A 27,467-nucleotide genomic window follows, 5' to 3' on the forward strand; every position below is an offset into this window, starting at 1 on the left:
AATTTTCTTAACATAAAAATATGACAATGCGAACCTTATAAAGCAATATATAGAAAAATTAGTTATGAACCAAACGGGCCCTGAGTTTCCAAACTGAAAGGGTAATGGGCTGGACTCTGAAACACGACGCAAACTTAGGCCATTGGGCTGCGACACGCCAACTTATGTGGGCCGCGCGGCCGAAAAGCGCCCAAGCCACACAGCTCTCCCCCTCCGCGCTCGCCGCCGCGCCGCAGCCCGCATGCCCTAGGGCCGCAGCAGCAAGTGTACCCTCGCCTCGCCTCGCCTCGCCTCGCCGGTCGCCCACCACCGCGCTCTCTCCGTGCTCGGCCTCCCGCCCCTCTCCGGTTAGCTCGATTCTGACGCTCCGCTGCTACAGGTCCATCGAGCCGTTCCCTGCAACCTTCACTGCTTTCAGTTGAGGGTGCGGGTTGCGAGGCAGGGGGCTCAAGGCTGTCTGTTTTTTTTTTGGGAGTGATTCAATCATTTCTGCCGTTTCTATAGAGGTTTTGGTGTGTGTTTGGTAGCTCGGAGTTTGCCTTTGCGTCTTAGTTGCGTAATTTTTGTGCGCGGCCTAGTTTGCTGGATGCTGTAGAATATATTGTGGGGGTTTTAAACCAGTTCTTCTTCTTCTTGGGCAGGGAAAAATGACTGAGTATCTCTTTGAGGACGTCTTCATCGTCATCAGGCTCAATCCTGATGGTAAAAAGTTTGACAAAGGTAATTTCTGACTATTTTTATCACTATGTTATATCGTTAAATATATATGTACCTGCTGTTTCTTTAGTTTAGTTTGCATTGCTCGTATCAGTGTTGCTCATGTTATAGTGGGACTTCGTTCCTTCAATGTTCACGCTTCACGGTTCTGTTAGAGGGGCGGGGGGGGGGGGAGATTTTACAGACAATTCTGTGGTGTCATCTAAACATATAAGCAATGAAATTACAGTAGAAATGAGAGTGCGGATCATTTCCTTTGATACCTGTAAGTTGTTTTCCGGTTATTTTGTTGCACCCTGTTCTCTTTGTGTAATTGGAGTTGGAATGAATCATCACCTTCCTAATTTCAACACTGCGATCCATGATGTCAGATTTTAAGCATCTTCTTCCAATGATTATACATTCTTTTTCACCAGTTGACTGAAACAATGCCTTAATACTGTTTTCATACTGAGTTTTTCTTGCTTTCTGCTATCTCAAGGGGCTGTTCTTCTAGGATATACAATTAAACATTAAAGCTCCCTTCTGTATTGAAATAATATGCATGCAACTGTTGACAGTTATATGAATGTTCTTATTTTCAAATGTTTTGCTGTATCATTCATCTATGCATGTATATATGTTTCAATAGGTACTATAACTAGCTTATAGTTTGGTAACTTTTCTCCTGAATGTGATTTAGATATTCTTTCCGTTAGTACCGTTTAAATTACTATGCTCACTTGCTTAGCCCTGTTCTAATATGACCTCTTGTTCTGTTGTACTCCTCTTGTATATGTACAGTTTCTCGTATTGAAGCTCGCAGCGAGCAGTTTGATATGCACATGCAGTTAGATGTCGCCACAGACGTTTATCCTATGCATGTTGGCGACAAATTTACCATGGTTTTAGCTCCTACTCTTAATTTGGATGGCACTCCAGATACTGGATACTTCACACAGGTGATTGACCTTGCCATTCTATGAAATTTGCATCATACAACGTGACCTTTTATGATATTGTCCTCATGAATTTGCATCTGATCTGATGAGGCATGTAGATATAACTCCTTGGAAAATGAACACTAAATTTTCTCTTTTTCACTTCAGGCTGGCAGACAAACTCTGGCAGACAAGTTTGAGTATGTCATGCATGGGAAGCTTTACAAAATCTCAGAAGACACCTCCTCTGGTCAAAATGCTAAAGTGTATGGTTTTCCTCGATCTGAAAGTTAATGAATTGATGTATAGGTTTGCACTTTTTGGTACAAACTTATTCTGTTAGCATATTAGTATTTTGTTCACTTGTTGCTTCCTCCTACATATTATTTATTGAGGTTTTGGTCCTAGCATAACGCTCTTGCAGTATAAATGGCAACTCACAAATTCTCTTGCAGTATACATGACTAGCTATATGTTTTGGGGCATTTGCAAATACCTCCCTGGGTTTTTTTTTTGCAAGGATGCCACTCGAATGACGGTTTTAATGGTATTTTTGCAATTTTCTAGTGACAAGCTTGCAATAACACCAGGAGTAGTGGTTTCTTTGCAATTGTCCCATATGTTTTTCATGGTCCTAAAGAAAATGTAGGCATATAGCTATTACTTGTATGTAGTATGGAAAATTCCTTCCAAATCAATATGTTCTTGTGTCGAAAAGAAGGGAGCAAATTACTTTAATTTGTTTGTTTAAATTAATGTAAACTCCAGCTCTTCTTATTTATATGCAGTTTTTAAATTAGCTATGTTTCTCATGCAGTACTTTTCTTTTCCTTTCAGGGATATTTATGCATCATTTGGTGGTCTCCTAATGATGCTCAAGGGCGATCCTTCCAATGCTGCTAGCTTTGAGCTCGATCAGAGGCTTTTTCTACTTATGCGCAAGGTGTAGAACTACTAAAGCATGTGCGAACTACCTAATATTCTAGGGTGTTGGTCATTCACTTGAAGGCTGTAACCTATGACTCTATGAGTGACCTTAATTTTCATCCTTGGTGCCTGTCCTTAACCCCTTACTCATGCTTGATAATGGACCTTTTTGAACTGGTAGTGTATACTGTTTACTTCAGCATGATGTTATCTTCGTAGTTCCCGTTTCTTGTCCAAAAGCTTATTACGCGCTAAATGAGATCCATGATTTTCTTAATATATGGATCTATGCTGGAACTTCCATCCCCCTAAATCATTTCTTGCTTTTGTGCTCTGCTGTTCTACAGAATCATCAGGTGACTATGATGTGATTTCACAAAGATGAATGAATATAGTTAGGACATAGATAATCAGCTGCCATAACTCTTGTTGTTTTAGCATGGAACACATATTCTAGCCAAATCTTGCGTGAGTTGTGGCAACCGATTTGGTTGACACAAAATATACCTTGCCACACTTTGCCACAAGTAGGTGCGGCAATGTACAGTAGATTTTTCTGATTTTTTCTCACACTTTTGAACTTCGGGCCTGCTGATTTATGTTAGTACCAGTACACTAGGTCGTTGCACTTAGGTTGTTTTTGAAGCTGATGAATCAGATATGTTCTGAACCTGAGTCTAATAAAAAAAAGGCATCTTTTTATGATCTTCCCATGTACTGAAAAGAAGGTTTGTCCATCAGTTTTTTGGGGAGAAAAGGTTGCTTTGTAGATTGTTTAGTGCCGTGAGATTGGCGTGCCTCCTCTTTTCTCGCTCTTATCCATGAAGGCTGAATTCATAAGCTGCAAGTTGGGTAGCTGGTAGATTTCTTTCAGAGTTTCAGTATCTTGTCGTTCTTCTTTTTGTTCACGTTCCCTGTTTGATTTCTTTTTGAGATGCCGAACCCCTCTAATCTTCGGTTTCAGTATCTATGAGTCTATGGTAATGTAAGTACTAGTTTAAGTCAGTTGCCATGCTAGCAGTTCCCTGCATTGATTCAGGCAACCTTGCTGAACATTCATCGATCATCCAATCATGAGTCAAATGGACTTGTTCTTGTTCCTGATCTGAGTGAAACGTGATGCCTAGTTTAATACTAGGCGAGATGGCAACTTGACAATAGATTGATGTTTTCAGATTGGAATCTCTGAAGACGCGAGTCAGAGGAGCAATATCATTGGTAGTTTTGTTGTGTGCAGCTTGTCGTTTGCTTGTTCCCTTGTTGATCTGAAGAGAGCAGTGCTACATCTACGCATTTACGTGAGCTTTATGTACGACTGATGTGACAGTCATAATTTAATTCAGCAGCGCATTGGGTTCCTTTGATTCACAGAGCACGGAGTATTTTTCACTGATACGTTAGTTTTTAGTAGCATTTCTACTTAAGTAGACAAAGCATTACCGATCTGGAAAGTGCCCGGGTATAGATAGCAGAATGGGAACTTCGTTACATTACGACAGTAAAGATCCAGGGCCGTCCCTAAAGCCCGGGGATTGAGGCTATGGTGCTCGACACCAACTTCGGCCACCGCCGGCTGCGTCTCTCCGTACAGAGGTTTGAGGTATCTGGCCGTGTCGGTCGTATGGATCGAAAGGACGAGGAGATTGAGCAGGATGATCTAGTTGTCGATGAGAGGTTTCTTTATTTTTATATTTATAAAAATACATATTTATTTTAAAATATTACATATTTAGATTATTGTCGTTCGTTAGATGGATGACATAAAGATGCCGTACTTTTAATAAAAGATATTTTTTAAGTTGTCCAGACGACATATTTAAAAAAATAAAAAAACACTGCGTTGTATTACTCTGAAATTCTTCAATTTTGGTCATCAACACAGCCCAGTCCAGAATTAAGCTGGAAACAAGAACAATGGTGCTCCAAGGGGTGGCTACTCTGGCCACGGGGATGGTGCTCCAACGGGTGGCTACTCTAAGGCCGTCCACAGCGTTGATGGAACGCTTAAAAAAAAAATGAAGCTTCAGTTAGAATGAAGCATCACTCGTTGCAAACTTGCAGTGAGTGGCTTCATTGGTGGGCTCCATAAAACGAATAAAAAAATCGACACTTTCTTGTTTTCCCTAGTTCTATTCGGTCGCTACCTACAGCGTATGAAGCGATGCTTAGACCGTCGTCTCATCCACAAGCTTCACTCCAAGTACACGCTGTGGAAGTCCTAAGCTGCCGTGAAGCTGGATACCAGCAGGGCGGGTACAATGGCAGTGGCAACGGTGGATACCAGCAGGACGAGCACGGCAATGGCGTGTACCAAGAGCGCGCTGGCAATGCTGGCTACCAACCGGGCGGGCACAACGGCAGATACCAAGAGCTCGCTGGCAATGGTGGGTACAGTGGCCGGGGCAATGGCGGGTACAGCAGGCAGCGCGGCTACTCGGAGCGTGGTGGCAACGGCCGCCGCCCTGCGCGTGCCCAGGACATCAGCAGCAGGGCCTGCGTCTCCTGCACCAGCTCCAGCCGCAGTGGGGAGAGGACTGGAAGATAGGAGGAAAGCATAGCGTTTTTTCTCTTCAATTTTGTTCAATTCTTTGGTTTTTTTACAAGCTATCGTTTATCTTCCTTGTAGCGTGCGATTTGATAGTTCTTTCGAAAGCAGTGATGTTTTTTTGGTTGAAAAATGAGCTTCTCATTGCTTCCTGCTTGGTGGCCGCAAAGTACTCGTTATACATGAGAACGACAGATGAGTTGTGGGAGTCGAATAGCCCTGCAGTTGTCTAATCGTTATGGTTGCAATGTTACTTCATTGGTTGATAAACTATCTAAGATCTAATCCAAAGTAGAAACAGACAAAAAAAACCTAAACTGTGAGGAGTAAGGACTGTTTTAGGATCGAATGAATCGATTGATTTGCGATTGAAATATGACTTTGGATCTTATGTCGAGAAGTTGCGGGAAATAACTAGGAAAATGTGGTGTGTTTGTGAATCTAGCCACTGCACGCGTGTTATCAATTCAATATATAACCCTCTAAAAAAATATAGAATACAAATAATTAAAGATTAAATATATTTTTATAAAAAAAAGAGATTTAATTTTATACTATGACTATTTAATCAATTCGGATTAACAATGGAAATGGTCCGGATGTGCCATGGTAGGAGAATTATAAAATGGGAGTGTCTAGTTATCTGATGATAGATTTATTTATTATTATTATTATTATTATTATTATTATATATATATATATATATATATATATATATATATATATATATATATGACACTTATTCTATACTCCTAGGAGTATGTACTCCCACATGCAATATACCACCTAAACAAACACCCAGGAGTACATACTAGTTTTCCTATATATATATATATATATATACTCCTGGATGTATGTACTCCCATCTCTCATATACCACTTTTATACATGAGTTATACTTCTTTATCACTTTAAATATACTTCATTAGTAATTATAAGATACTACAATACAAATCCCATGAAAATTTTTATGAAATTCCATGATTTTTATCTTAATTTGCGTATATACTTCTTTTATGTATAAAAAAGAGTATATAGCAAAAATGAAAGGCTAACATTGAATTTTTTTTCATACAACTCATATTAGAGTATCTTAGAATTAGTATTAGAGTATACTAAAAATGATAAAAGAGTATAAAGTGTTTGTTTAGGTGGTATATTGCATGTGGGAGTACATACTCCTAGGAGTATAGAATAGGTGTCCTATATATATATATATATATAACCCCCACCTCACTCTATCTCTCCCAACCCGATTCCCACCGTCACTCCTGACTCGGCATGCGTGCTGCCACCATGTCGTCTCGTTGGCGTCGTCCCTGACGCCAGTGCGGCCTACCCGCCTGCATCGCCCCTCTTCTGACACCCTCCGCCGCTCCTTCGTCGGATCTGAGCTCCCCCACCTCCGCCACCACCTGACTGGCTCCAGCAGCGTCATCACCGTCGCCGCCAACGCTAACCACTCCAACCTCTATGCCCCCATCACCATCGTGGCCCAACCGCCATCCACCACCCCCGCCGCCTCACTGTTCTGCCTACCGCTCGCCACCACCGCTAGACCAACAAGCTCCCAAGCATCTTTTAGAGTCGAAGGTGTATAAATCCCACAACCTCAAACTCTAACTCTAATTTAAAATCCTAACTTTGCCAAAGTTTGTTAGAGGTGAAAGACAAATCTCGATACAAAATAGAAGGTTAGAAATTTGACAGATTATCCATTAAAATCTGTCATGAGATATTTAACATTTGACGCTGACGGTAGGCATACGCCAGCGATGATGCATGACGCCCCGCGTGCGCAAGCATGACGTCCCATCCGCGTCCACGGTCCACCCACCCGTCCAACCCCGCGATTCCGGAAGGAGCCAGCCACGGCCGCCGCGTGCTCTGCTCTGCTCTGAGCCTGCAATGACGACGGCGATGATGAGGCTGAGGCAGTATCTCTCCTCCCCTATTTATACCACCACCTTCGACAGGATCGGCAACAGCAGCATCCGCCGCCGCCTCTCCGTGCCACCACCGCAGAAGCGAACAAGTACCAAACAGAAGCCTCTGCTCCTCCTACTCCTGATCGTTCCACTACTCCTGATTCCAACCATCTTCTTCTTGCTCCCACCGATCACCATGTCTGCCTCGTCGTCCGCTTCAGATGCTACCATGTCGGCCGCGGCGCCGTTCGAGAAGCCGAGGGCGGTGATGAAGAAGCTCCTCGCGGGGTCGCAGCCCGAGGGACAGGGCGCCACCGTCAGGAGGAGCATCGGCAGGTGCCTTTCTATCTACCCTCAATTCTGTGGATCCCGATTGCGCCCTGCTGATTCCGATTTCTTTCCTTCGGTCTGCAGGCCCGAGCTCAGGACTCTGGACCCTTTCCTCATGCTCGACGAGTTCTCAGGTAGGACGACGACCCGCCTAAAATTGCAATCTTTTTGAGTCCCCAAACGATCAGATTTGCGGTTCTTGATCTTCTCTCAATTCTTTGCAGTCTCCAAACCCGCAGGATTTCCCGATCATCCCCACAGAGGATTCGAGACCGTAACCTACATGCTCGAGGTACGGCTGCTTAATCCTTCCCCTGCTTGTTCATACGCCGATGATGATGTGCTGCTCTACCTGATGCCCGCGAGGTGTTTGCTGAAATGCCGCGTGTTCGTGTGTTGTGGTTGCAGGGGGCCTTCACCCACCAGGACTTTGCAGGCCACAAGGGCACCATCAAGGCGGGTGATGTCCAGGTCCGGGTCTACTCTGCTCCCTCTCTCTCTAATGGAGGACATGATCACGCTCATTATGCAGTTCATTCCAATTGACATCCTGTCTGAATTCTCCAGTGGATGACGGCTGGCCGCGGCATCGTGCACTCAGAGATGCCGGCGGGAGACGGGGTGCAGAAGGGCCTGCAGCTCTGGATCAATCTCTCCTCGAAGGACAAGATGTATGCACTAGCAATTTTTTTCGAGGAACTTCTGTATGATCCATTGATACGAGGATTGCAGTGTGTAAGTCTTGGGGCAGTAGCATCTTGCAAGTGCTCATTGTCTTGCTACTTTGCGTGCTGGGTTTCAGGATCGAGCCCCGGTACCAAGAACTGCTGAGCAAGGACATCAGCCGGGCCGAGAAGGACGGCGTCGAGGTCAGGATCATCGCCGGCGAGGCCTTCGGCGTGCGCTCGCCGGTCTACACCCGTACCCCCACAATGTACATGGACTTCACCATGCAGCCGGGTTCCCAGCTGCACCAGCCGATCCCGGAGGGCTGGAACGCCTTCGTGTACATCATCGACGGCGAGGGCGTGTTCGGCCGGGAGAAGGCCGCCCCCAGCACCGCACACCACTGCCTCGTGCTCGGCCCCGGCGACGGGCTCAGCGTGTGGAACAAGTCCGGCGCGCCGCTGCGGTTCGCGCTGGTGGGCGGGCAGCCGCTGGACGAGCCGGTGGTGCAGCACGGGCCGTTCGTGATGAACACGCGCACCGAGATCCAGCAGGCCATGGAGGATTACTACTACGGCAGGAACGGCTTTGAGAAAGCCAGGCAGTGGAGCAGCTCTGCCTGAGAAAGCCAGGCCACCCCACCCCACCCCACCCCACCATGATGATATGATCCTCCGGTTCTACTGCATTCTTGAAAAATTGACATGAAAAAAAGAAAGGAATTTGTTGTCTTGACAGAGCAGAGCAGACCATTACTTGACACTCTGATCTTGATCATTATTTTCCCATTGTTTTTGCTTGCTGTAATATACTAGAAGGATTTGCTTGTCATTTGTATGGTGATTGCAATAAGCAGGATGACAAATTAGTAGTATCAATAAACTATTGTTTCTTTACGGGTGTAGCTTGTTCATCTGTGCATTGAGGCAGTATATTGTCGTGTTCCAACCTCAAGCCTATGGATGAGAACCGAGCCGTACCTTGTATAGTAATTGAGTTGTTTGTATCCCTATCTATCAGGAATTAAATTTTACGTTTGCTTCGTATAAGTTAGATGATTTTTTTTTTATGATAGATGATGTATTCATCGATAGTGAAATGTTTATAATAATTTTATTAATTTACAAACTTCGTATATGTGATATTCAGTAGATACTGTGTGAGTGCTCGTGTGCTATTCTGGTGTTTAAAAAAAAAAACTCAAGCTTGTGGATAAGGAACATTGTTTCGTCGGATTTTTGTCTCATGTCAACGAAGTTTCTCCGAGACCAGAAATCTATATACTGCATTCACGTGTCATCATAGTGAATAGCCACGTGTCACAGCTCCATGCAGGCCTCAAGGCGCGGCGCTCAGCCCGTGGCCGCCGGAGGATGGACGGCCGCGACGCTGCTTCCACAAAAATTCCAGTCGAATCCGTCCATCCATCCCTGCGCAGTCCAGCCCACTCGAATCAGACCCTCGCGTCGCGCTTCCCCTCCACCTCCACTCGTTTCATTCCTCCCCCGCAACGCAACATCACCACCAGCACCGGCGGCGGCGGCGGCGACCGGCACGGCAGCCGCCACCACCACCACAATGCTGGCCGCGTCCCTCAAGCCCGGGCCTTCCCTCGCGGCCTTCTCCCCTTCCATCCGGAAACTCGCGGCAACAGTTTCCTTCCCTCCCCGCCTCCACAACCGGCCCCTTCTCTCCGCTGCCGCAACTGCCGAGGGCACCGGCGCCCCCGCCAGCCAGGGAGACGCCTCCTCCTCCACCGCCGCCGCTGCCCCGATCGATGAGGCGCGCCTAGCCCAGGTTCGTAGCGTCCTCGTTACTGGGTATTTCCTTGTCGTCTGCTTCTGGAGCGTGCGGCTGCTGTTCGATGACATGCCAACATGGATGATCAATTAAGGATGTTGTATTGCCTGCAGTTCGCGGCGGACTGGCAGGCTGCGCGCGCGGACAAGGACCGGGGGAAGATCCTCACGCTGCCGGTGTTGCGGGCCAACAGCGGCGGGCTGATCGTCAGCTTCAACTCCCTGCAGGGGTTCGTGCCCAACCCTCTCCTCAGCCCCGCGCATTGGTGTAAAGGTAGCAGTTTGTCTTATCGACTTTGAACAATTTGCCGGACTTTTGTGAACCCTTTGTAATTGCCATTAAATATGAGCTAGCGGTTGATTGTAGTTAAGCTTGCAGACCCCAAAAGGCCCATCCAAGATGTTACAAAGGAACTTGTAGGTTCGTCCATTTCAGTCAAGGTAACTAGGTTTTCTTTGTTTTTGCTTTGCTACTTCCATTGTGCAGTTATTTGTTGCTAGTTTTGCTGTAACCTAATGGGGGAAAACTGACGGATGGGTCAAAAATGCGATTCATATGTTCTATCTAATGTCATTGCTCATCTCATAGCCTATCTGAAACTTGAACCTGGTTTCCTCGTTACTGCCTACGTCACAAACTAACATGGTTTCTGCCTAATAACATTACTCTGGAAATTGGATGAAATGAGCTCAAGATTTGAGGGTTTTCTTGAATTGATTTTCTTAAGAAGCTGAAGCTAATCACTCCAGGTGGCTGAAGTGAATGAGGAAGAAAAGAAGCTTGTTTTCTCTGAGAAGGATGCTAGTTGGTCTACATACTCTTCCCAAATTAAGATGGGCGATATATTTGATGGAATTGTGGGCTCAGTGTTCCACTATGGTGCATTTGTTCACCTGCGATTTCCTGATGGTACTTATTACCAATCCCTTTGCCATTTTTTTGTGCTAACTATTCAATGTAGTGTTTCTGACAACAGCTACACTTTACAGGATTTTACCATCTTACTGGTCTTGTACATATCTCCGAGGTGTCTTGGGACCTTGTCCAGGATGTCCAGGATTTTCTAAATGAAGGTGATGCTGTCAAGGTCATGGTGATGAACATAGATACGTAAGTACTTTTTACTACTTTACTTGGCTTGCTCCACAACTGTTAATATGTGTTTTCATGAGGTAGTTCTCTCCCTGTGGTGGAGTTATTCATGAAGTAGTTCTGATGACATACTTTGTCATGAAAGTATAGACATCATATGAATTTTTTGGTGTAAAATGTTGAGGTACTGTATGATGGAAACACCATATATTTTCCCATAGAAATTGTTAGTAGAATCAGTTGGCTTGTACAAATAACTTGGTATACATTAGGATTTAGGGGCATGATAACTGATGAGAAAATGTATTCCAAGTTTCAACAATTTCAAATTAGCAATCTTTCAGTTACGCAAGATATACAATTCGTAGAATGGAATGAGTTAGTTATCTGTTTAGCAAAGCATTGCTTTTTCTTTCATTTGAAAAAAACATGCCTTTTTTATCAATAGGGGAATGGGAAAATGTTGGGCTGCTGAATCAGATTTGTATGAAATAATTCGACATACTTTGCATTCTTACATTGCCTACAAAAAACAGGGTGAAGTCAAGGATAGCTTTATCAATCAGACAACTGGAGGAAGATCCTCTATTGGAAACATTGGACAAAGTTATTCCTTTGGTTAGTTGTTGAATACACACTGTCTTAGTGTATTGAGTTTGTTGTCCAAAAGGAGCACTCATGCAATAACATTTTTCTTATAGGACACTGATCAATCTCCTAATGCTCATATCACATCATCTCCTTCAGAAATTGAGCTTCTTCCAGGACTTGATGGTATATGTAATGAATTACTGCAAGAGGATGGGTATGATTTCTGTTTGTGTGATTGATATCTAGTATTTAATATTGTGGTATACTTCAACAGCAAGTCCTTTTCTGTCCCAATTATACCAGGCTACATATAGGTTATTCTGCAATATTCATACTTAAAACTAGTTGTATTATCTTCACAGTATAACGGATGTACAGTTTGGGCGCCAAGCATTGGAGAAACGTGTTGTTTCACAAGACTTGGAGCTTTGGCTTTCCAACGTATGATCCTAGTCGATGTCAACTTTTCATAGCTGAAGCTCACAGGTGCTGGATCTAGCTACAAACCTGTACTAACGTGTTGGATTTCGTTACCCAGGTACCAGCTAAGGACAACAAATTTAAGCTTCTTGCACGAGCTGGGAGGCAGGTTAGTTTTCTTCTGATATATACAATGTTGCTTTCTTTTGTAAGGAGTTTCATTATGCAAGTATTTGGCCTGGGCTTGTTCAGTCCCAACTAAATAGAAGTACAAAATTCATAAGTCGTTTTTACTTGGTAGGTCCAAGAAGTGTATTTGACAACTTCTCTAGACCAGGAGGGCATAAAGAAGGCTGTGCAAAGAGTACTAGGGCGTGTTCCTTGAGTCTGACACCCAGGAAGTAGGAACAGAGGTGTGTTTATCCTCCACAATTTTCTAACTAAAGCATCATACAGAATCAACAGTACGAGCAAACAGCCCGAAATATTCGTCACTGTTCCCACACTGCTGAATTTTCATCTCTGTTGGAGACTACACAACCAAAAGCTGTAAGCCTGTAAATACTCGCAGTAGTACAATGAGCAAGTTAGGCATCCTTCGTGCATCCATTAAGCAAATGTCTCGTTAAGGTGCTGTTTCCAGTATTTGCCTTTTGATCCCTGTGTATTTCGTACTGTATGTACTTTGGCTGAACCCTTGAGGCAACCTGTATATAAGAATGTACGTAAGTTTATGTCACTACTCTACTCACTAACTGCTTATTCAAGTTATATGCCTTTCTTGGCAAAGCATGCAGCTTGTAAAATGCAAATTTACTCTTGTAAGGTTCGTTTTTATGGCTTGGGGGGGGGGGGGGGGGGATTGGATGAGAGGGGCACCCCTGGAATTTATAGTGAAAATTCGAACTAAATTCTGATGTTTTGGGTCTACCCTCCTTATCCGAATGGGTCCTTAGTTTTGGAACAAGTTGCTGGTGAAGAAGCACTATCTGAACTCTATTCATCAAATCTTGACTGTTGGGAGTCGAGGCTTGAGACTGACGAAGGCAGTAAGATTGTCTAGAGTAGTGCTTCTCTCTGAACTCTCTTCGTTATGATCTGTGGGCTAGATAGATAGTAACCTAATCATTCAATTAAAGAAACTTCCCTAAAAAATATTCGAATAAAGAAACCACATACTAAGCTGCTTCCTGCTGACATGATCCAGGAGTTCCAAAGAGTGAACCAAACTGACTTGGGACGCATCGATACTATCCAAAAGGCGGCATCTTGACGCCCCTAGAACTAGATGAAGCAAGGCGCCCATCCGTCGACGTCTAGGAACGAACCCGTCGGCTCGTGGCATTTCCGCGTGCCCTTCGCCTTCTGCCCTCGAGCGATACTCCCAAAGGCCCAAACAAGAATGGTATTGATGATTACGAATATCTTTTTAAAAAAATAAAACTTAGTACAACATGTAGACATATACATATACTTACTCATACAACTCCTAATAAAAGTTAAAAATACAAGATTGAATATTAATAAAGTCACTCCACACGTTTGGCTATTAATGAAAACATCGGTTGCCACTAAAATAAAATTACATCTTATATATCCTAAAATTTAATCTATAATTAATAAAGATACAACTATCTCCACTCACCACCCATTCTCGATGACCACGAGAATCTGGAGCCCCCGCGCCGGCAGATCGCGCTCGCCGACGACACAAACAACAAGGAAGCTCCTCCCCAAGAACCAAGAGCAGTAGTATATCTACACGATCACGCTGCATCGAGACACCTCTCCACGCACTTGCAGCTAGTCAGTCTACTAGCTAGTACTTCGTTGTTGCCAAGATATTTACCGTCGCAGCCTCGTGCCTCGCTTGATTTCTAGCAAGCTAGTGCCATGTCGCATGGCGGCCAGCCGTCTTGCACCACGCTGTCGCTCGGCAAGTACGTCCGCCGCGCGCGCGGCAAGAAGCGCATCAAGGACAAGCCGGAGAAGAAGAAGAAGCCCGAGGACCCGGCCTCGGCGAGCAGCGGAGGCGTGTCGATGGAGCTGACCAGCGCCTTCTCGGCGGAGGCGGGGGCGGCGTGGAGGGACTCGGTGGTGCGGGTGGTGCTGAAGAGCGGGGTGGTGGAGGTGTACCCGGGGGTGGTCCAGGCGTGCACGGTCATCCGGAAGCACCCGCCGGGGTTATGCCTGGCCCACCCGGACGTGTTCCGAAACCCGCACGGCGCGGTGGTCCGGCCGCTAGAACCGCTCTTCCCCGGCCAGAAGTTCCTGCTCCTCCCCGTGACCACCGTCGACAAGCTCAAGCAGAAGATCCCGGAGAGCTCCATCGGCGCCTTCGCAGACGAAGAATCTGACCTGGAGGAGGAAGAAGAGGATGAGGGGAGCGAGGAGGTGACGTCGGAGGGGGACCAGGATTACAGCAGCGGCGCCGCAGCTTCGTCGGAGGACGACCAGGAGACGGCGGCTGGTGACGGTAGCTTCATGCCGGCGTGCAGCGCGAGGGAGTACTACGTGGCAAATGAGCGGTGGTCGGAGTGCCACTTCAAGAAGCTTGTGGCGCGCGGTCTCGCCGTGGAGCAGAGCAAAGAACCGGAGAGAAAGGAGAGGACCAAGAAGAAGGGGACGAAAAAGAGAAAGGGAAAGAAGCGGAAAGACCGGCGTGTCGCCGTGCCCGCGGGGTTGAGGATGTTCGCGACGCCGAGGAGGACATGGGAGCCCAGCCTGCCGTCCGTGGATGAGGAGATCATCTCTCCTCTCCACCCTCCATCGGAGGCTACAACCGACGATCATGAGCAGTAAGTTAATTATTGCTGTTGCACATAGTCCTAGTCCTGTTATTGTTTCCTCTCGCTCGGAGGTGCAGTTCAAGCGTCCAATCAGAAAAGTATGGCGTTTGCTTTCTGATCGGACATTTCAGATTCTTTTTCGGTAGCAGCAGCAGCTTGAACTGCATGCATAGTGCTCTGCTCCGTACGTACATTCCTTGGTAAAAATCGGCGTTTGTAACTTTGTATCCGCGTGCAACTGATAAGATCTATGTATGTATGTATATATACACACATACACATATATATACACACACCTTGTTGCGATCGATCTTTCTTTTTTTGCAGCCGTGATCGATCTAGTTGGTGTTATCGTGCCATTGCATTTTCTACTTGTCGCGTGTGTCTTGTCATCCTTCTTTAGTACTCACTTGTTGTCTCCTTTTATTTTCAAACGGAAACGATCAAACGACAATTCGAAACCAAGTGTTTTTTCACACGAATTCAAAAGTTCAGTTTCCTGCACTGCGTAACTCGTTCTGCAGCAATTGGAACCTTGAGAGATATCTCTGGTTAGGCCGGCCCGTACATGTGTAAAAGGCAAAAATCCTGTTGCGTGCTAGTAGCTTAAGTCATACGTCCGAATGAGATGGTCCACTAGTGTTTCGATACTAAATTTTTTCGTTTTTTTTAAAAAAAATTCTTATTATTTTTTTTTAAATTTTTTTGACCTAAACTTTTTCTAAACTTATTCTTAAAAAAGTTTTTTTTTAAGCTTGAGCTAATAGAAAAAAAATTAGAAAAGTTTCGAAAATAAAAAGATACAAAGGAAAAAAGTTTTTAAAAGGAAAAGGAGGAGGGCTGTCGGACTATAAAAAGGTCTAGACCCAAAAGATATGCACATTATTGTAGCGCGTGTAGTTGTCTTGGTATTCTATTTTACTCTCTTGCGTGCTAGTCTATTGTATTATTACCAGTGATTTACATACAATCATATTCTATGAAACTTTTTTTAGTAGAGTAACAACAATATTTAGAAAACCACACCTTCATTTGCATTGGGTTTAGTTTTACAAGAGAAAGATCCAGCAGTCAAGTATGTGACCACTTGTAAAATAATTCCACCATAATGTGTGGGGTTTAACACAAGCTTTTGGGTTTCATTTGGGTAAAAACGGATTGGATAATTTCCAACTAATCCGAGTCATCGGAAACGGATAATTTTCTTGTAAATTAGTGTAGCAGTTTCAGATTTTTTTTTTTTGGAATTGGCATCGAAACCTGTGTAGTAGTTTTGACAAAATCGACATCGATATTGGATATCCGGAGTACCTAAGTTCGGATATTATCCGAATGCCTCACGTGCCCAGCAACCCAGCACAGTCCATGGCAGTGGCCAAGTGGTGGTAGCTCATTGCGCAAGCGGGCGAGGGCGCGGGACGCGGCTTCTGCTTCTTGTCGCACTGCCACGCCCAAGGTTTACAAATGCATTTTATCTCTGAAATCGCTCGGCGGTAGTAACCGTATAGTAATTTAGTGGAACTCGATAGTAACCGATTAAATTTTGTTATTTTTTTTTAATTTTAAATTTAAATTTAATCGGTACACGCTCGATTTATAAATACAATTCGAACCGAATTATCCTGTAACCAATAACCCTGGCCACGCCACCGCCCGGCAGGAATTCCGGCCTCCGGTGGCTTCTTCTGTGCGGGCTCCGGAGTCGCTCCATCATTAGCCGTCTGATCGCTTGATCACTCTGATCGGAAGCCTGATGTTTCCTCTTCTTTTTTTCTCTCTCACGGTGGAACTACTTTTGTATATAGAGATCCGTGGGTTTTATGATTGGATGTTATGCGATTTTTTGCTGAGGATATTACTAGCAGATAGAACATAACTGTTATGATCTTACACACAATTGAAGATGATATTATAAATATGTTCTTTGCTTTTGTTATGTTCTTAATAATTTAAATGGTCTTTCGTGTCCTGATAAATACTCGTCGGTCGTATTCGTTTTCGATCCATATTCATTTTATATTCATTTTTTATATTATCTATGATCATATTCATATCCGAATTATCCATATTTGAATATGCTTTTAGTAAAAAATATGATTTCAAATACAGTGAAGCTTTGTTTTCACCGATTCCGAGCCTTTTTCACCCCTACGCTACACAATTCGCCCTTGTCTCGAATAGGCCTTAATGCTTGCTTCACTTCACTTCCTGGGCTACCGGGGCCCTCATCTGCGATCGCTTTAGTTGGGCCGGGCCGGGCCGACCTAGGCCAAGTCCCCACCTCGCCATTCCTCTCACGGGTTCTTCCTCTTCCTCCCCCAAAATACGAGTTAAATCCCACACTCAGATCCATCCGACCTCCCTCCTTCATGGGCCACGACGACACCAAAAAGCGGAGGGCCAGTCACGGCGGCGGCAAGGAGGATGGCACAGACACGATGGAGGAGGCGCCAGACCTCATCAGCCGCCTCCCGAATTGCGTACTCAACACCATCGTGTCCCTCCTCGACACCCATCTCATCAAGGCGGGTGCCCGCACTGACGGCTCCATCTTCCAAGCAACTTGTTTCTTTTCAGCTAAGCAAACGAAAAAGCAAACAAATCTTTACTGTATAAAACAAGAGTTTTCTATATAATCTCTTCTCATATTCTTCTCTTATGTAATAAAACTTCTAAAATTTACACACTTTTGTCATCCACTATTTCTTCATTCTCGCAATCTCATTATCAGCTATGTAAATGAACAAAAATTTAAAGAAAAATCAGCAGATAATCTTATTCTCTTTTTAAAAATCTCATATGATATCAAACTATGGCATCACTTTCAACGTATTTACTCGGCGACGCTCTCATAATATATCTACATCTTCAAACTTAATTTTATACTCAATATTAACACGTCTAATATTTATGTTTTTGTTAAAGATAGTCCTGCCGTGCAGGTTAGATAGTACAAGAATGAAAATTAAGCAAGCCATATTATTTTCTGTGCAAGTTACAAATTTTGTTTCTTTAAGTTTATTCTTTTTGAGCGGACAAACGGTCCTTAAGTCACGTGCTCATAAAGTACCAAGGCCCACCTGAGCCTGGCCCAATTCAGGCCCGGCCCACCTATGCTTCAACGGTGGGACCCACGCCGCAACGTTGGTGCACCCTCCACTCCACCGGAGTAATAAGTCACGTGCTCATAAAGTACCAAAGGCCCACTCGGAGTTGGAGTCGCCACTCGCCTGCTCCTGCTCGTGTCGGGCCTCGCCGCCCGCCTCCTCCTCCAATGGCTGCGCCCTCCCACTTCCGCCTCCTCGCCCGCCCCCAAACCCTAGCCCTAGCCCTGCCCGCGTCGCGGGCCCGCTCCGCCCCCCGCTTCCGCCGCCTCCGCCCCGTCGCCGCGCTCGCTGGCGGCGGCGGCGGTCTCGCCGACGTTGGCGAGTTGTTCGGCCGTGTCGAGGCGCTCCTCTACACCGTCGCGGACGCCGCCGTCTCCGCGGGCCCGGGGGCGGTTGCCGAGGGCGGCGGTAAGGTCAAGGAGGCCGGGGACTGGCTCTCTGGCGTCACCAACTCCATGGAGACCGTGCTCAAGGTGGGTTTCCTACTTGCTAGCGTCTGGCTCCGCGTTTGCGTGGGCTGCTTCCCGTTCCGTGTGTGTACGCATCTTCGATATTCTGTTTTGGGAGTTTGGGCAGCTGTGTGGCGTGAGATGCGTGATCCCTTTTTTTGTGCTAAAAATGCTACGACACCAGAGTAGAAATGTTAGTTATAGTAGAATCTAGTACTACTTGCTTAGATTGCTGTGTTGGCTGAGAGCGATCTACTGGAGAATTTAATTCAGGTATTTCTGTGTTGCTGTTGTAAAGGAGCCTTGTGTTTTCTGAACATGCTCTGAAATTGGCGTTGGTATCCTCTTGCCGCAGGTGGGATGAATTTTATTGGAGTTCTGAACACCCACTTGAGGCAACACAATTATCAGTATTTTCTCTAAAAATAGTTGAATCACCAAAATTTTTGAATCCAATGACCCTTCAACACAGCACTGCTGCATGACTTTTTGCAGCGTACTGCTGACTCTCAGGCAGCAGTGGTTGTGTTGAAGGGTCATGGGATTTTACACCAAGGCCTGAAGGCCACCGGCAATGACCGTGAGAGTCTGCATGCTTGTGAACAATATCCTCACATAGCTTCATGGGAGGATAATATTTGCCATGCCCTATCAGTATACAGTCCAGTTCAAATTTAGCACTATTTTTTTTTTAATTTTTTGCCTAGCACTTTAGCTAAGGTTTTTGTTATGATCATGATTGCATCGACCGGTACCTAGATATTTAGCTATGAAGGCAAGTTACCATCATTACTCGAAGAACTCTGAATTGGACCTGCACTCCTGCAGACATACAGTGTTGATACTGGTGTCTAATTGCTGCTGTACTTGAGGACCTGCAGGGGTATAAGAACTAACTAGTTTCTTCCAACTGCCACTACAGTTTCATTAACTTTCACAAGAAAAAAAAGCTTCCCTGATATCCATGTCTCAAGCAAATTAGGTAAAGTTGAGTTGTCACAGGCACTGCTAGGGAAGATGGACCGACGGACAAGGCTTAGTTGAGGTTCAAAGGAAAAGGGTAATTGAAAGAGTTGCTGATTAGTGTGTTTTGAAATCTACATTCAACAATTGGCGTTCAGTTAATTGAAAGAGTTGCTACATTCAACAATTGGTGTTCAGTTAATTGAAAGAGTTGCTGATTAGTGTGTTTTGAAATCTACAATAGTCTATTCCACTGGAAAATTACTTGAAGGATCGGTGAAATTCAACTTATCCATTCATGCTTGTTTTGACTCTTTTGAGAACATATATACCTTGTTTTGCTGCTGTAACTCCCAATACAGAAAAGGATGTTAGATCTGGAAGATGACAAAAATTTGAATTTTCACGAAGGTTGAGAAAGGAGATGAAGAGAGTCATTTACATCCCATTTTCCTCATGTTTATGGCTTTGTGACCGTGATCATATGAGTGACCTCTCTAGTTTTATTGTGAACTCATTGATAATTATTATAATATGTTCCCGTTCAATCCGTACATGTGTCTTATGTTTTTTTATTCTCATTTTGTGCCCTCTTCTTTTTATATGTTTATGTCATGCTTCAACACCTTCTTAGGTGATATACATTTTTTTCCATTGGCAGATTCTGAAAGATGGTCTATCAGCTCTCCATGTTCCTTATTCATATGGTTTTGCAATCATTCTCCTCACTGTTCTTGTTAAGGCAGCTACATTTCCTCTTACAAAGAAGCAGGTAAATCTCTCTGCTATGTTTATACAGTCAGAACACATTGTGATATAGTTGAATATAGATTATCATATAGATTATTCAAATTAAAATGGTGAAAGGTGCTTGATTTTTCCAGCCATGATAATTTTACTCTTATATGTTTTCTTCTATTTAAAATTGTGCATTGTGGGCTTGTGGCAGATCATTAAGGTATATTGTAATCGCAATATGTCCCCACTTTATGTGGGAAACAGTAGGGTTTGCCATCGACTACTGAAACATTGAGATCTGCAGCTCATAAAAAATACTGAGATATTTATCAATACTTGATTACATGACGCATATTGCCTATGTGGCATTGTGGCAGTATTTTCTTTCTTCTGTCCAGCTGTAGCTTCAAGCATATCCTAGAAAATGGTGATTAATTGCGGGACCTTCTCATTTGATCCAATAATTAATGCATGACTTGATCTTTTGTACCAGTGCCTTCATGAAAGAAACTTTAATGTTGGAACTATTTGGATAGAAAAGTGTGAAACACATAGTTTTCACCTTGGGAGAACATTTTGCTGCCCTTCGATCCAGAACAATGAATGAGATTGGGTCTTTTGGGGTTAAATTCGGCATTCAAGCATGGCCTACTAGTGATAAATGATGATGTAAAAACGCATCCTACCAGTCAGCTGGAATCTTCTAATTGCATGTTTTTACCTTCCGGTAAATTATGCGCATATCTCCAGATGTACCTAATTTTATGGAAAATTGTTGGTTACTGTGGGTAGTAATGCTTAAAGTTCACTGGTGACTCTCCTGCCTAGGCACTAGTTGTCGTCCTTACTCTTGAAACGAGCATTTTGGTTGCCAGCAGTTTGTTTGAACGAAGCAAAAAAAAGATGAGTTTGCCAAGTTCATTTTCATTAATGTATTAGTCGGGATATTGCACATATGCTTTTTTAGTATCATTTTGCATTACCAACCGGTAATCACATTCTTTTAGTTCTGCATCACTTCTTGAAATGTGAACACGTTATATTTTTCCATTGGAGATCCATTTGCAAGAGAAAATTTTCAATTTTCTGTACATTGCTTGTGTGCTGCCCTAAGAGTTCTGTTAATTTTGTCTTCAGTATTGAAACTAACACTTTTTGCTGTTTTCTTATAGGTTGAGTCTGCACTTGCAATGAGATCGCTCCAACCTCAAGTGAAGGCCATTCAAGAACGATATGCTGGTGATCAGGTGATTATGTTTTACATATTGATCTATTAGAAAATAATATATATTAGACCGCTGCACATGTTCTTGTGATGGACCACTGCACATGCTCTTACATTGGATTCTTCAATGTGCACTGTGGAGCAATGACAGGGTAAACCTTGCAATTCTTTTGTTACCAATGGTAAAATAATTACGTCACTGTAAATTGAGGTCCTAATCAAGTGGAAGGTCTATTTTTCTCATCGCACTCAGTTTTTTCCTCATGAAGTTGTTAAGATGTTATGTGAAAGCCTCGTGATCGAATCTTGATGTATTGTTAGCTCACTCCAAAGTACATTATGACATCAAGTTAACAGGGGTAGTTTTGTCCATGAGGTAGCTTAGAGCAAAGTGCACACTTCATATGGGCCCCATTTGAAATAAACTACTCTTTTACTTACAAAGGCTCCCTTTCTGGGATGGCTTATGAAAGCTCACCTGGGACTTGGATGTAGACTGCAATGGTTTTACAAAGTGCATTTTAGATTACATAAATGAATTTAGACTACAACTGAAATCACATTTTGTTTGTAAATCTTTTATTTGTTCTTCCAGGAAAGGATACAACTCGAAACTGCTCGTTTATACAAGCTGTCTGGCGTTAACCCACTTGCAGGTAGCTCAGAATAACCATACTTGATGCTTTTCATATCAATGCATGCCCCTCAATGCTCAATGCATAACCAGTATCAATAGAGTTATCTTGTTATTGGGTTTCAAATCTCTGTCTATTGCTACCTTTTCTTTTTACCTTTTTAGTAGTATGGGTATGTTTGTTAGAGCTCCTCCTAATCCAAATTCTCTGTGGGAATTGATTCTCTGGGGGAAGTGATTCTGTGGCTGAAAATGATTCTCTGGGATAAACTCTATGGAGGTAATGATTCTGTGAGGCAAGTGAATCAGGAGAAACTGGTTTTTTCAGCTCATAGCATCTAATTCATTTCAAGGAATCACTCCCACGGAATCACACTGGGAGCTAAAAACTGCAAACTACTGTTTGATAGAGCTCCCACTGATTCCACTCTAGGAGCTAGTCTGGGAGCTCTGCCAAACATACCCTATGTTCTTATGTGGATATATTCTTCTGTTAGTTATTCACATGCAGTTTCTTTTTGCCTTTTTTTTTTCTGCAATAGGATGCTTGCCTACTCTTGTGACAATACCGGTTTGGATTGGTCTATACAGAGCTCTCTCGAATGTAGCTAATGAGGTGGATATGCCAAGACATCTATTCTTTCTGTCATTCTTCGTTATGTTGAACAGTAAACATGTATATTACCTAATGCGTTTGTATCTTCTCTAAAAAAAGGGACTTTTGACTGAAGGTTTTTTTTGGATACCTTCTTTGGCTGGTCCTACAACAATATCTGCTCGACAAACAGGGCAGGGAATATCCTGGCTTTTTCCTTTCACGGTAAGTACAAATAACTTGATATTCCATAGACTTACACAACGGCACAATACAACTAAATAATTGGAGCTCCATTGACTTAGTTTATAATGTTAAGGATCGCATTGAATTCTCTGTGATGCTATGCTCAATTATTTATTCTCATCAGGATTGTTCTGTTCAGCAGAAAAGTTTTACATATAACAATTTTCTTGTACTTACCTGCTTAAAAATAAAATTTATGAGCCCAGTTTCAGTTTCCTACGTGTACCTTTTGGCATGAATGCATGATGCAGTATCACAGCATGTGTGTGTTCAACATAATTGCATTTTCCATAAATATTGGAGAGATCTACAATGACGAGTTCTATTGCCTTAAGATAGGCGAATTTCCATCTGCATGTGAAACTTGACTACATAATTGAGGCCTGGTTGATGGGCTTGTTCATAATTTGGTTTTATTTGCTGGTGTAGAAATCAAAAGGCTAAGGTTTCACATGATTTTAGTGCTTGTGTTCAATCTGTAGATGCTTTAAAATGATGAATTTGTAAAGCAAGCACATCTAATTCTGTTACCCTGGAAATTTCAGTGGTTGCCTGTTAATGCTGTTTTACACCTTTATGCTGACCTATTAGTTATTTGGACAAGACTGTTTCAAAATGGTGCTTGACACTGTTTTATAGAATATGGATTCCATTTTATATTTCTGACCCCAGTATAATTGATGACATTGTAGGATGGCCATCCACCTCTTGGCTGGTCGGACACTCTGGCATATCTTGTCCTACCTGTTCTTCTTGTCATTTCACAATACATATCTGCTCAAATAATGCAGCCACCACAGGTTAGTTTTACCAAGTTTTGAACATATTTATTCCACTGAAGCTACTATTTTAAGAGCATATTCATCTCGGCCTTCAATATTGGTATGAAAAATTTGTTATTAATTGAAATTTATCTATATGTCATGGTTCTGAAAATCAGTAACCTGTATTAGTTTGGTCACCCACCTAGTAGTGCCTTATGCATTGTAACTGTCCTGATTATGCGGCCTAACCGACGATTATATCATGAAAAGTAGGGGCTTGTATACTGCCTAGCAGACCCACTAATGAAGAACAATATAACATTTATGGGTTGGCTTAACTTTAGTTCAAGCACACATGATTCTGCAAAGATATATGAAAGATCAGATAGCTTGCTTTTGTCAGCTCCCTTCAAAGATCCGTGGTGTAGTAATTTTTTCAAATTTTTCACTCTTCAAGGAAAAGAACTAGGGAATTCAGAAAGCTTAAATATCTAATGTATACAATTTCTTTGATGCCTGTTGCAAATGTACTTCAGCAGCTCGTGGAGTTTCGCTGTTTTTTCAAGTTTTCAACATGTTGTTTGGCATACAATTGTTTTGCAGAGCAATGATCCTAGTCAGCAAGGTGTTCAAGCTGTAACAAAGTTCATGCCTTTGCTAATTGGTTATTTTGCTCTTTCCGTACCTTCTGGACTAAGTCTATACTGGTGAGCATATTTAACAAATTGAACTGCAATTTATTTAAATGGCCTAGAGTGCTGTTGATGGCATCTCCAGGCCATGTGCTGCATAACATTGCCACTTTGGCTGTTGCGTCATAACTAGCTTCATTGACTGGACATGCTATCTTAATGTGATATGTATGATTAATGAAAACAATATTTTGTTATTGTTGTTTGATTTTTGTGAACTTGATCAGGTTTTCCTTTCTGTATTAGTTAAATTGATTATCTGAAAGTGTTGGGGTAGATTAAGATAAATGAGTCTGTTCTATCTTTGAACCAATATGAGCAGCCTCGTAGGCCTAAGTTTATTTTGATTGCTTCCAGGCTCCACCAGTGCAGTTCTTTCATTTAATCAGAATCCCTATGTTTATTTTGGTTGCTCCTGGGCTCCACTCATACAGTTCTTCCATTTAATCAGAATATTTATCAATATTGCCATAGAAGTTAGAAGATGCTTGACTGCAAAGTAGTTTTAAAATTTGCTTTAGTGCAAAGATAGGTTTTGCCATTGATTGGCTTACAAGCCTTAATTACTAACAGGGTGGTATCTATGTTTGAGTATAGTCACTGTTTATTGAAAGTTGACATACTATAAGAAAATTATTGCTCAACTTGAATAACTTGCTGTTATATACTTGTTTTACTGCTGTCTTAGTTTTGTCAGGAATATAGTGTAATTGAGAACAAATTTTCACCCTTTTTTCCTTGTTTTAACTTTACAGTGCCAATTTTACTCAGTTTTCTTTTGTAAGACAACTGTATTTGTTTTAGTTTTGTGTTCACTTATGTGAAAGTCCCACCAACGTCGCCTGTTTTCTGTTTCTTTTTCTTGTAATTTTTATTTATCTGTGGTTTTCATTAATTATAGCTTTCCTGCAGGCTCGCAAATAATATCCTCAGTTCTGCACAACAAGTATGGCTTCAAAAGCTTGGTGGTGCGAAAAATCCTGTTAAAGAATATATTGACAAACTTTCTAGAGAAGACTCAACTAATGTTGGGAAGTACGAATCTGCTGTTAAGAGTGACTCTCTCCCTAAACCTGGTAAACCCCAGCCCAGCCAAGAGCTGAAACCAAGTGGCCCGCAACGCGGTGAAAGGTAATGTTGAGAAATCTTTGGAAGATCACTGATGAATGCATGTGCTATCTCGGCACTAAAGTCATGGTCACTAAACTATTGGATCCAGGATCCTTAAACAAAGAACACTTTGGCATACATTTTGATTGGGATCTTAGGAAATGAAAATCCATTAACTGTGGCCAGATCCAGAAGCCAATGTATTTGGTGATACAGGGACCCAATGTTTGAATTAGAGACATAGGGGTCATGCTTAAAATAAGAGGAAAACAGAAGTAATCAAAGTCTGGAGCCTGGACTTTATGAAACCTTTTGTACATTGTCAGTATAGAATTAACGTAATGAGGTATTTGAAGAAATTCCATTGTAACATTTGGAAGTTTAGCAAGCTCTGCTACTAGTAAAGTTTCTGCAGTATGAATCCATTAAGCTTCCTGTGAACACTGCATGACATCTTATAGTCTGGACCTTGCACATGCATGTCAATATTGTGCTATGTGGGATGTCTTATACAAGGGCTTGATGTGTGCATAAATCCATTTAAAGACGTGCATATGGGCTGCTAGTGACATTTTAGCACTGCAGCATCATGGTTAGGTAAAGACTTGCATATGGGCTTAATTTAGTTCTTGCTCATTTATTATTGGCACCTATACCCCTCATTCCAACCCTAGAAATAAGGTCGATGCTTCTGGCAGGGAGAACATAAAAAATGGTGAGTGATAAAAATTGATTTTTCCATATCTCAATTGGACCACCAAGGGGAAATTGCAAGAGAAGAGTAGGTTGTGCGAGTGGGCCATAAGTCTAATATGGTATTGTGTCCTTTAAAGGATTAATGGAGAAATTACGTTGTGTTTAACTTGAAAGGATGCAATGTATTATATTGTTATATGTTGTACATTTTTATGTTCAGATTTAGGAAACTAAAGGAGGAAGAATCAAGGAAAAAAGAGCTTGTTGGACAAGCAAAACAATCAGAACAGTCAAGCACAGAATCTATTGTCCTTGATGGAAAACAAAATTCCGATGCCTCTTCTGGAGGCAACAAAGATGAACAGGTACAGGCCATTTGTTGCTTGGTATATCATTTAGTTCAGCAGCTGAAGTCCTTTTGACTATTAATAAATATTTAACAGGAATCTAATGAAAATGGATCGATCATAGCCAAGAGCAATGGTGGACTTAACCATAGTAGAAACGAAAGTACTGTGAATGGAACCACAGAAAAGGTATGCCGCTGTTGCTATCAATATGTTTCTGCCAGTATGAAATCCCAGTGAATTAAGTGACAACAAAGTTCTACGTCTTGTCCATACCTGCTTGCTCATTTGGTTGATTAAAGGCTGAAAGATTGAATATGCCTGTTCGGCTGTATATGGATTTCAGGAAGCAGCTGACGATCATTCCTCAGTAAGCAAACCTGCCTCACCGGACGCCCACAAATTGACGGACCAAGAGAATGGAAATGATGCCGTATAGTCAATGCAAGTTGGTGGCTCTAGCCTTTGCACTGCCTTTACATGTTCACTGAAAATCACCGGCTCTGGCGGATCTGCTTCTTCAACGTGCTGATCTAAATTCACCGTGCAGACAAGTTGTGATCTAGTGAGCATTAGTTTAGGCAGCTACAGGAGAGTCGAGTCTTACAGGAACACACACCAGGAGGCAAAATTGTTTCAAACCATGCTCTAGGGCTAGGTTCTTTTTCCTTTTTAGAACTTTAGAATTGAGGCTGTAGATTATGTGCAGCTTGTAGATGAAAGGATTTTTGTTCATCCCGTTTATGTTTTCCAGCTGGGATGAATGTAAGGTGGCTGTAAATATATATCTTCCATCGTCGCTGATTTTGACCGTTCAACTCGATATTTTGCTAGCAGTGTACTTTTTATTATGTCTAATTCTTAGCTAATTAATATGATAGTCCTATCTCTAGGATCAAGCACCTCGTAACATTGGAAGTGTGAATGTGTACCTGTATTCGGTGACGTCATCAGATGAGGTTGAGAAGTGTGATGTAGCGTAGCTGTGCGTGATGATGATGTTTGAAACCGTGCAGATTTTCGGTGCTGTTGTCTTCAGCGTGATGCAGGTGATGTAGATGTGGCTGTGAGTGGGAGAGTTTGGTGGAGATCTTCGGAGCAGTCCGGTGGTGGCCTTTGTTTCATCGCAGCGTAATCTTTAGATCGGTTTAGAGTTTTGGTATGTTGGGTGTGCGT

General features: G+C 42.8%; 5 protein-coding genes across 7 annotated transcripts; all 5 read left to right on the forward strand.

Annotated features, from left to right (window-relative positions):
- The first annotated feature begins 214 nt into the window (after positions 1–214).
- Positions 215–2,787, forward strand: LOC133914053 (DNA-directed RNA polymerases II, IV and V subunit 8B-like). Of its 2 annotated transcripts, none has more exons than XM_062357211.1 (5): positions 215–347; positions 642–720; positions 1,501–1,658; positions 1,806–1,903; positions 2,475–2,787. In XM_062357211.1, exons 2-5 carry the CDS (start codon positions 648–650, stop codon positions 2,584–2,586), a joined length of 441 nt encoding a protein of 146 aa, XP_062213195.1. In that variant the 5' UTR covers positions 215–347; positions 642–647; the 3' UTR covers positions 2,587–2,787. The 2 variants fall into 2 exon arrangements, with proteins under 2 accessions (XP_062213195.1, XP_062213196.1); XM_062357212.1 differs by having other exon boundaries at positions 226–379.
- A 4,144-nt stretch (positions 2,788–6,931) lies between these two features.
- On the forward strand, positions 6,932–8,929 carry LOC133915021 (pirin-like protein). The gene is made up of 6 exons (XM_062358015.1): positions 6,932–7,373; positions 7,452–7,501; positions 7,592–7,659; positions 7,776–7,838; positions 7,935–8,038; positions 8,170–8,929. Exons 1-6 carry the CDS (start codon positions 7,018–7,020, stop codon positions 8,654–8,656), a joined length of 1,128 nt encoding a protein of 375 aa, XP_062213999.1. The 5' UTR covers positions 6,932–7,017; the 3' UTR covers positions 8,657–8,929.
- Positions 8,930–9,347: 418 nt separating this feature from the next.
- On the forward strand, positions 9,348–12,675 carry LOC133915020 (uncharacterized). 2 transcript variants are annotated; one of them, XM_062358013.1, is made up of 10 exons: positions 9,348–9,830; positions 9,947–10,106; positions 10,200–10,273; positions 10,583–10,742; positions 10,823–10,943; positions 11,462–11,543; positions 11,627–11,730; positions 11,879–11,957; positions 12,055–12,105; positions 12,238–12,675. In XM_062358013.1, the coding sequence occupies exons 1-10, from the start codon at positions 9,363–9,365 to the stop codon at positions 12,319–12,321; spliced, it is 1,383 nt and encodes a 460-aa protein (XP_062213997.1). In that variant the 5' UTR covers positions 9,348–9,362; the 3' UTR covers positions 12,322–12,675. The 2 variants fall into 2 exon arrangements, with proteins under 2 accessions (XP_062213997.1, XP_062213998.1); XM_062358014.1 differs by having other exon boundaries at positions 10,212–10,273.
- A 152-nt stretch (positions 12,676–12,827) lies between these two features.
- LOC133915022 (uncharacterized) lies at positions 12,828–14,963 on the forward strand. The gene has a single exon (XM_062358017.1). The coding sequence runs from the start codon at positions 13,830–13,832 to the stop codon at positions 14,736–14,738; it is 909 nt and encodes a 302-aa protein (XP_062214001.1). The 5' UTR covers positions 12,828–13,829; the 3' UTR covers positions 14,739–14,963.
- Positions 14,964–17,920: 2,957 nt separating this feature from the next.
- Positions 17,921–27,142, forward strand: LOC133915023 (inner membrane protein PPF-1, chloroplastic-like). Its single transcript, XM_062358018.1, has 12 exons — positions 17,921–18,305; positions 19,906–20,016; positions 21,155–21,229; positions 21,803–21,863; positions 22,384–22,457; positions 22,557–22,661; positions 23,375–23,482; positions 24,050–24,153; positions 25,051–25,269; positions 26,165–26,309; positions 26,388–26,480; positions 26,638–27,142. The coding sequence occupies exons 1-12, from the start codon at positions 18,000–18,002 to the stop codon at positions 26,728–26,730; spliced, it is 1,494 nt and encodes a 497-aa protein (XP_062214002.1). The 5' UTR covers positions 17,921–17,999; the 3' UTR covers positions 26,731–27,142.
- Positions 27,143–27,467: the final 325 nt, after the last annotated feature.

Source organism: Phragmites australis, chromosome 4, assembly GCF_958298935.1.
Source record: "Phragmites australis chromosome 4, lpPhrAust1.1, whole genome shotgun sequence".
In the NCBI taxonomy this organism is placed as follows: domain Eukaryota; kingdom Viridiplantae; phylum Streptophyta; class Magnoliopsida; order Poales; family Poaceae; genus Phragmites; species Phragmites australis.

Bases quoted from the DNA above. Each gene is read 5' to 3' on its own strand.
- LOC133915020 (XM_062358013.1), top strand. From the start codon at position 9,363: ATGCAGGCCTCAAGGCGCGGCGCTCAGCCCGTGGCCGCCGGAGGATGG. The intron at 10,944-11,461 runs GTAAGTACTTTT...TACAAAAAACAG, and splicing joins ATGGTGATGAACATAGATAC to GGTGAAGTCAAGGATAGCTT. The intron at 11,958-12,054 runs GTATGATCCTAG...TTCGTTACCCAG, and splicing joins TGGAGCTTTGGCTTTCCAAC to GTACCAGCTAAGGACAACAA.
- LOC133915021 (XM_062358015.1), top strand. From the start codon at position 7,018: ATGACGACGGCGATGATGAGGCTGAGGCAGTATCTCTCCTCCCCTATT. The intron at 7,374-7,451 runs GTGCCTTTCTAT...TTCGGTCTGCAG, and splicing joins GTCAGGAGGAGCATCGGCAG to GCCCGAGCTCAGGACTCTGG. The intron at 7,502-7,591 runs GTAGGACGACGA...AATTCTTTGCAG, and splicing joins CATGCTCGACGAGTTCTCAG to TCTCCAAACCCGCAGGATTT.
- LOC133914053 (XM_062357211.1), top strand. From the start codon at position 648: ATGACTGAGTATCTCTTTGAGGACGTCTTCATCGTCATCAGGCTCAAT. The intron at 721-1,500 runs GTAATTTCTGAC...GTATATGTACAG, and splicing joins TGGTAAAAAGTTTGACAAAG to TTTCTCGTATTGAAGCTCGC. The intron at 1,904-2,474 runs GTATGGTTTTCC...TTTTCCTTTCAG, and splicing joins TCTGGTCAAAATGCTAAAGT to GGATATTTATGCATCATTTG.
- LOC133915022 (XM_062358017.1), top strand. From the start codon at position 13,830: ATGTCGCATGGCGGCCAGCCGTCTTGCACCACGCTGTCGCTCGGCAAG.
- LOC133915023 (XM_062358018.1), top strand. From the start codon at position 18,000: ATGGCTGCGCCCTCCCACTTCCGCCTCCTCGCCCGCCCCCAAACCCTA. The intron at 22,458-22,556 runs GTGGATATGCCA...CTCTAAAAAAAG, and splicing joins TCTCGAATGTAGCTAATGAG to GGACTTTTGACTGAAGGTTT. The intron at 22,662-23,374 runs GTAAGTACAAAT...ATGACATTGTAG, and splicing joins CCTGGCTTTTTCCTTTCACG to GATGGCCATCCACCTCTTGG.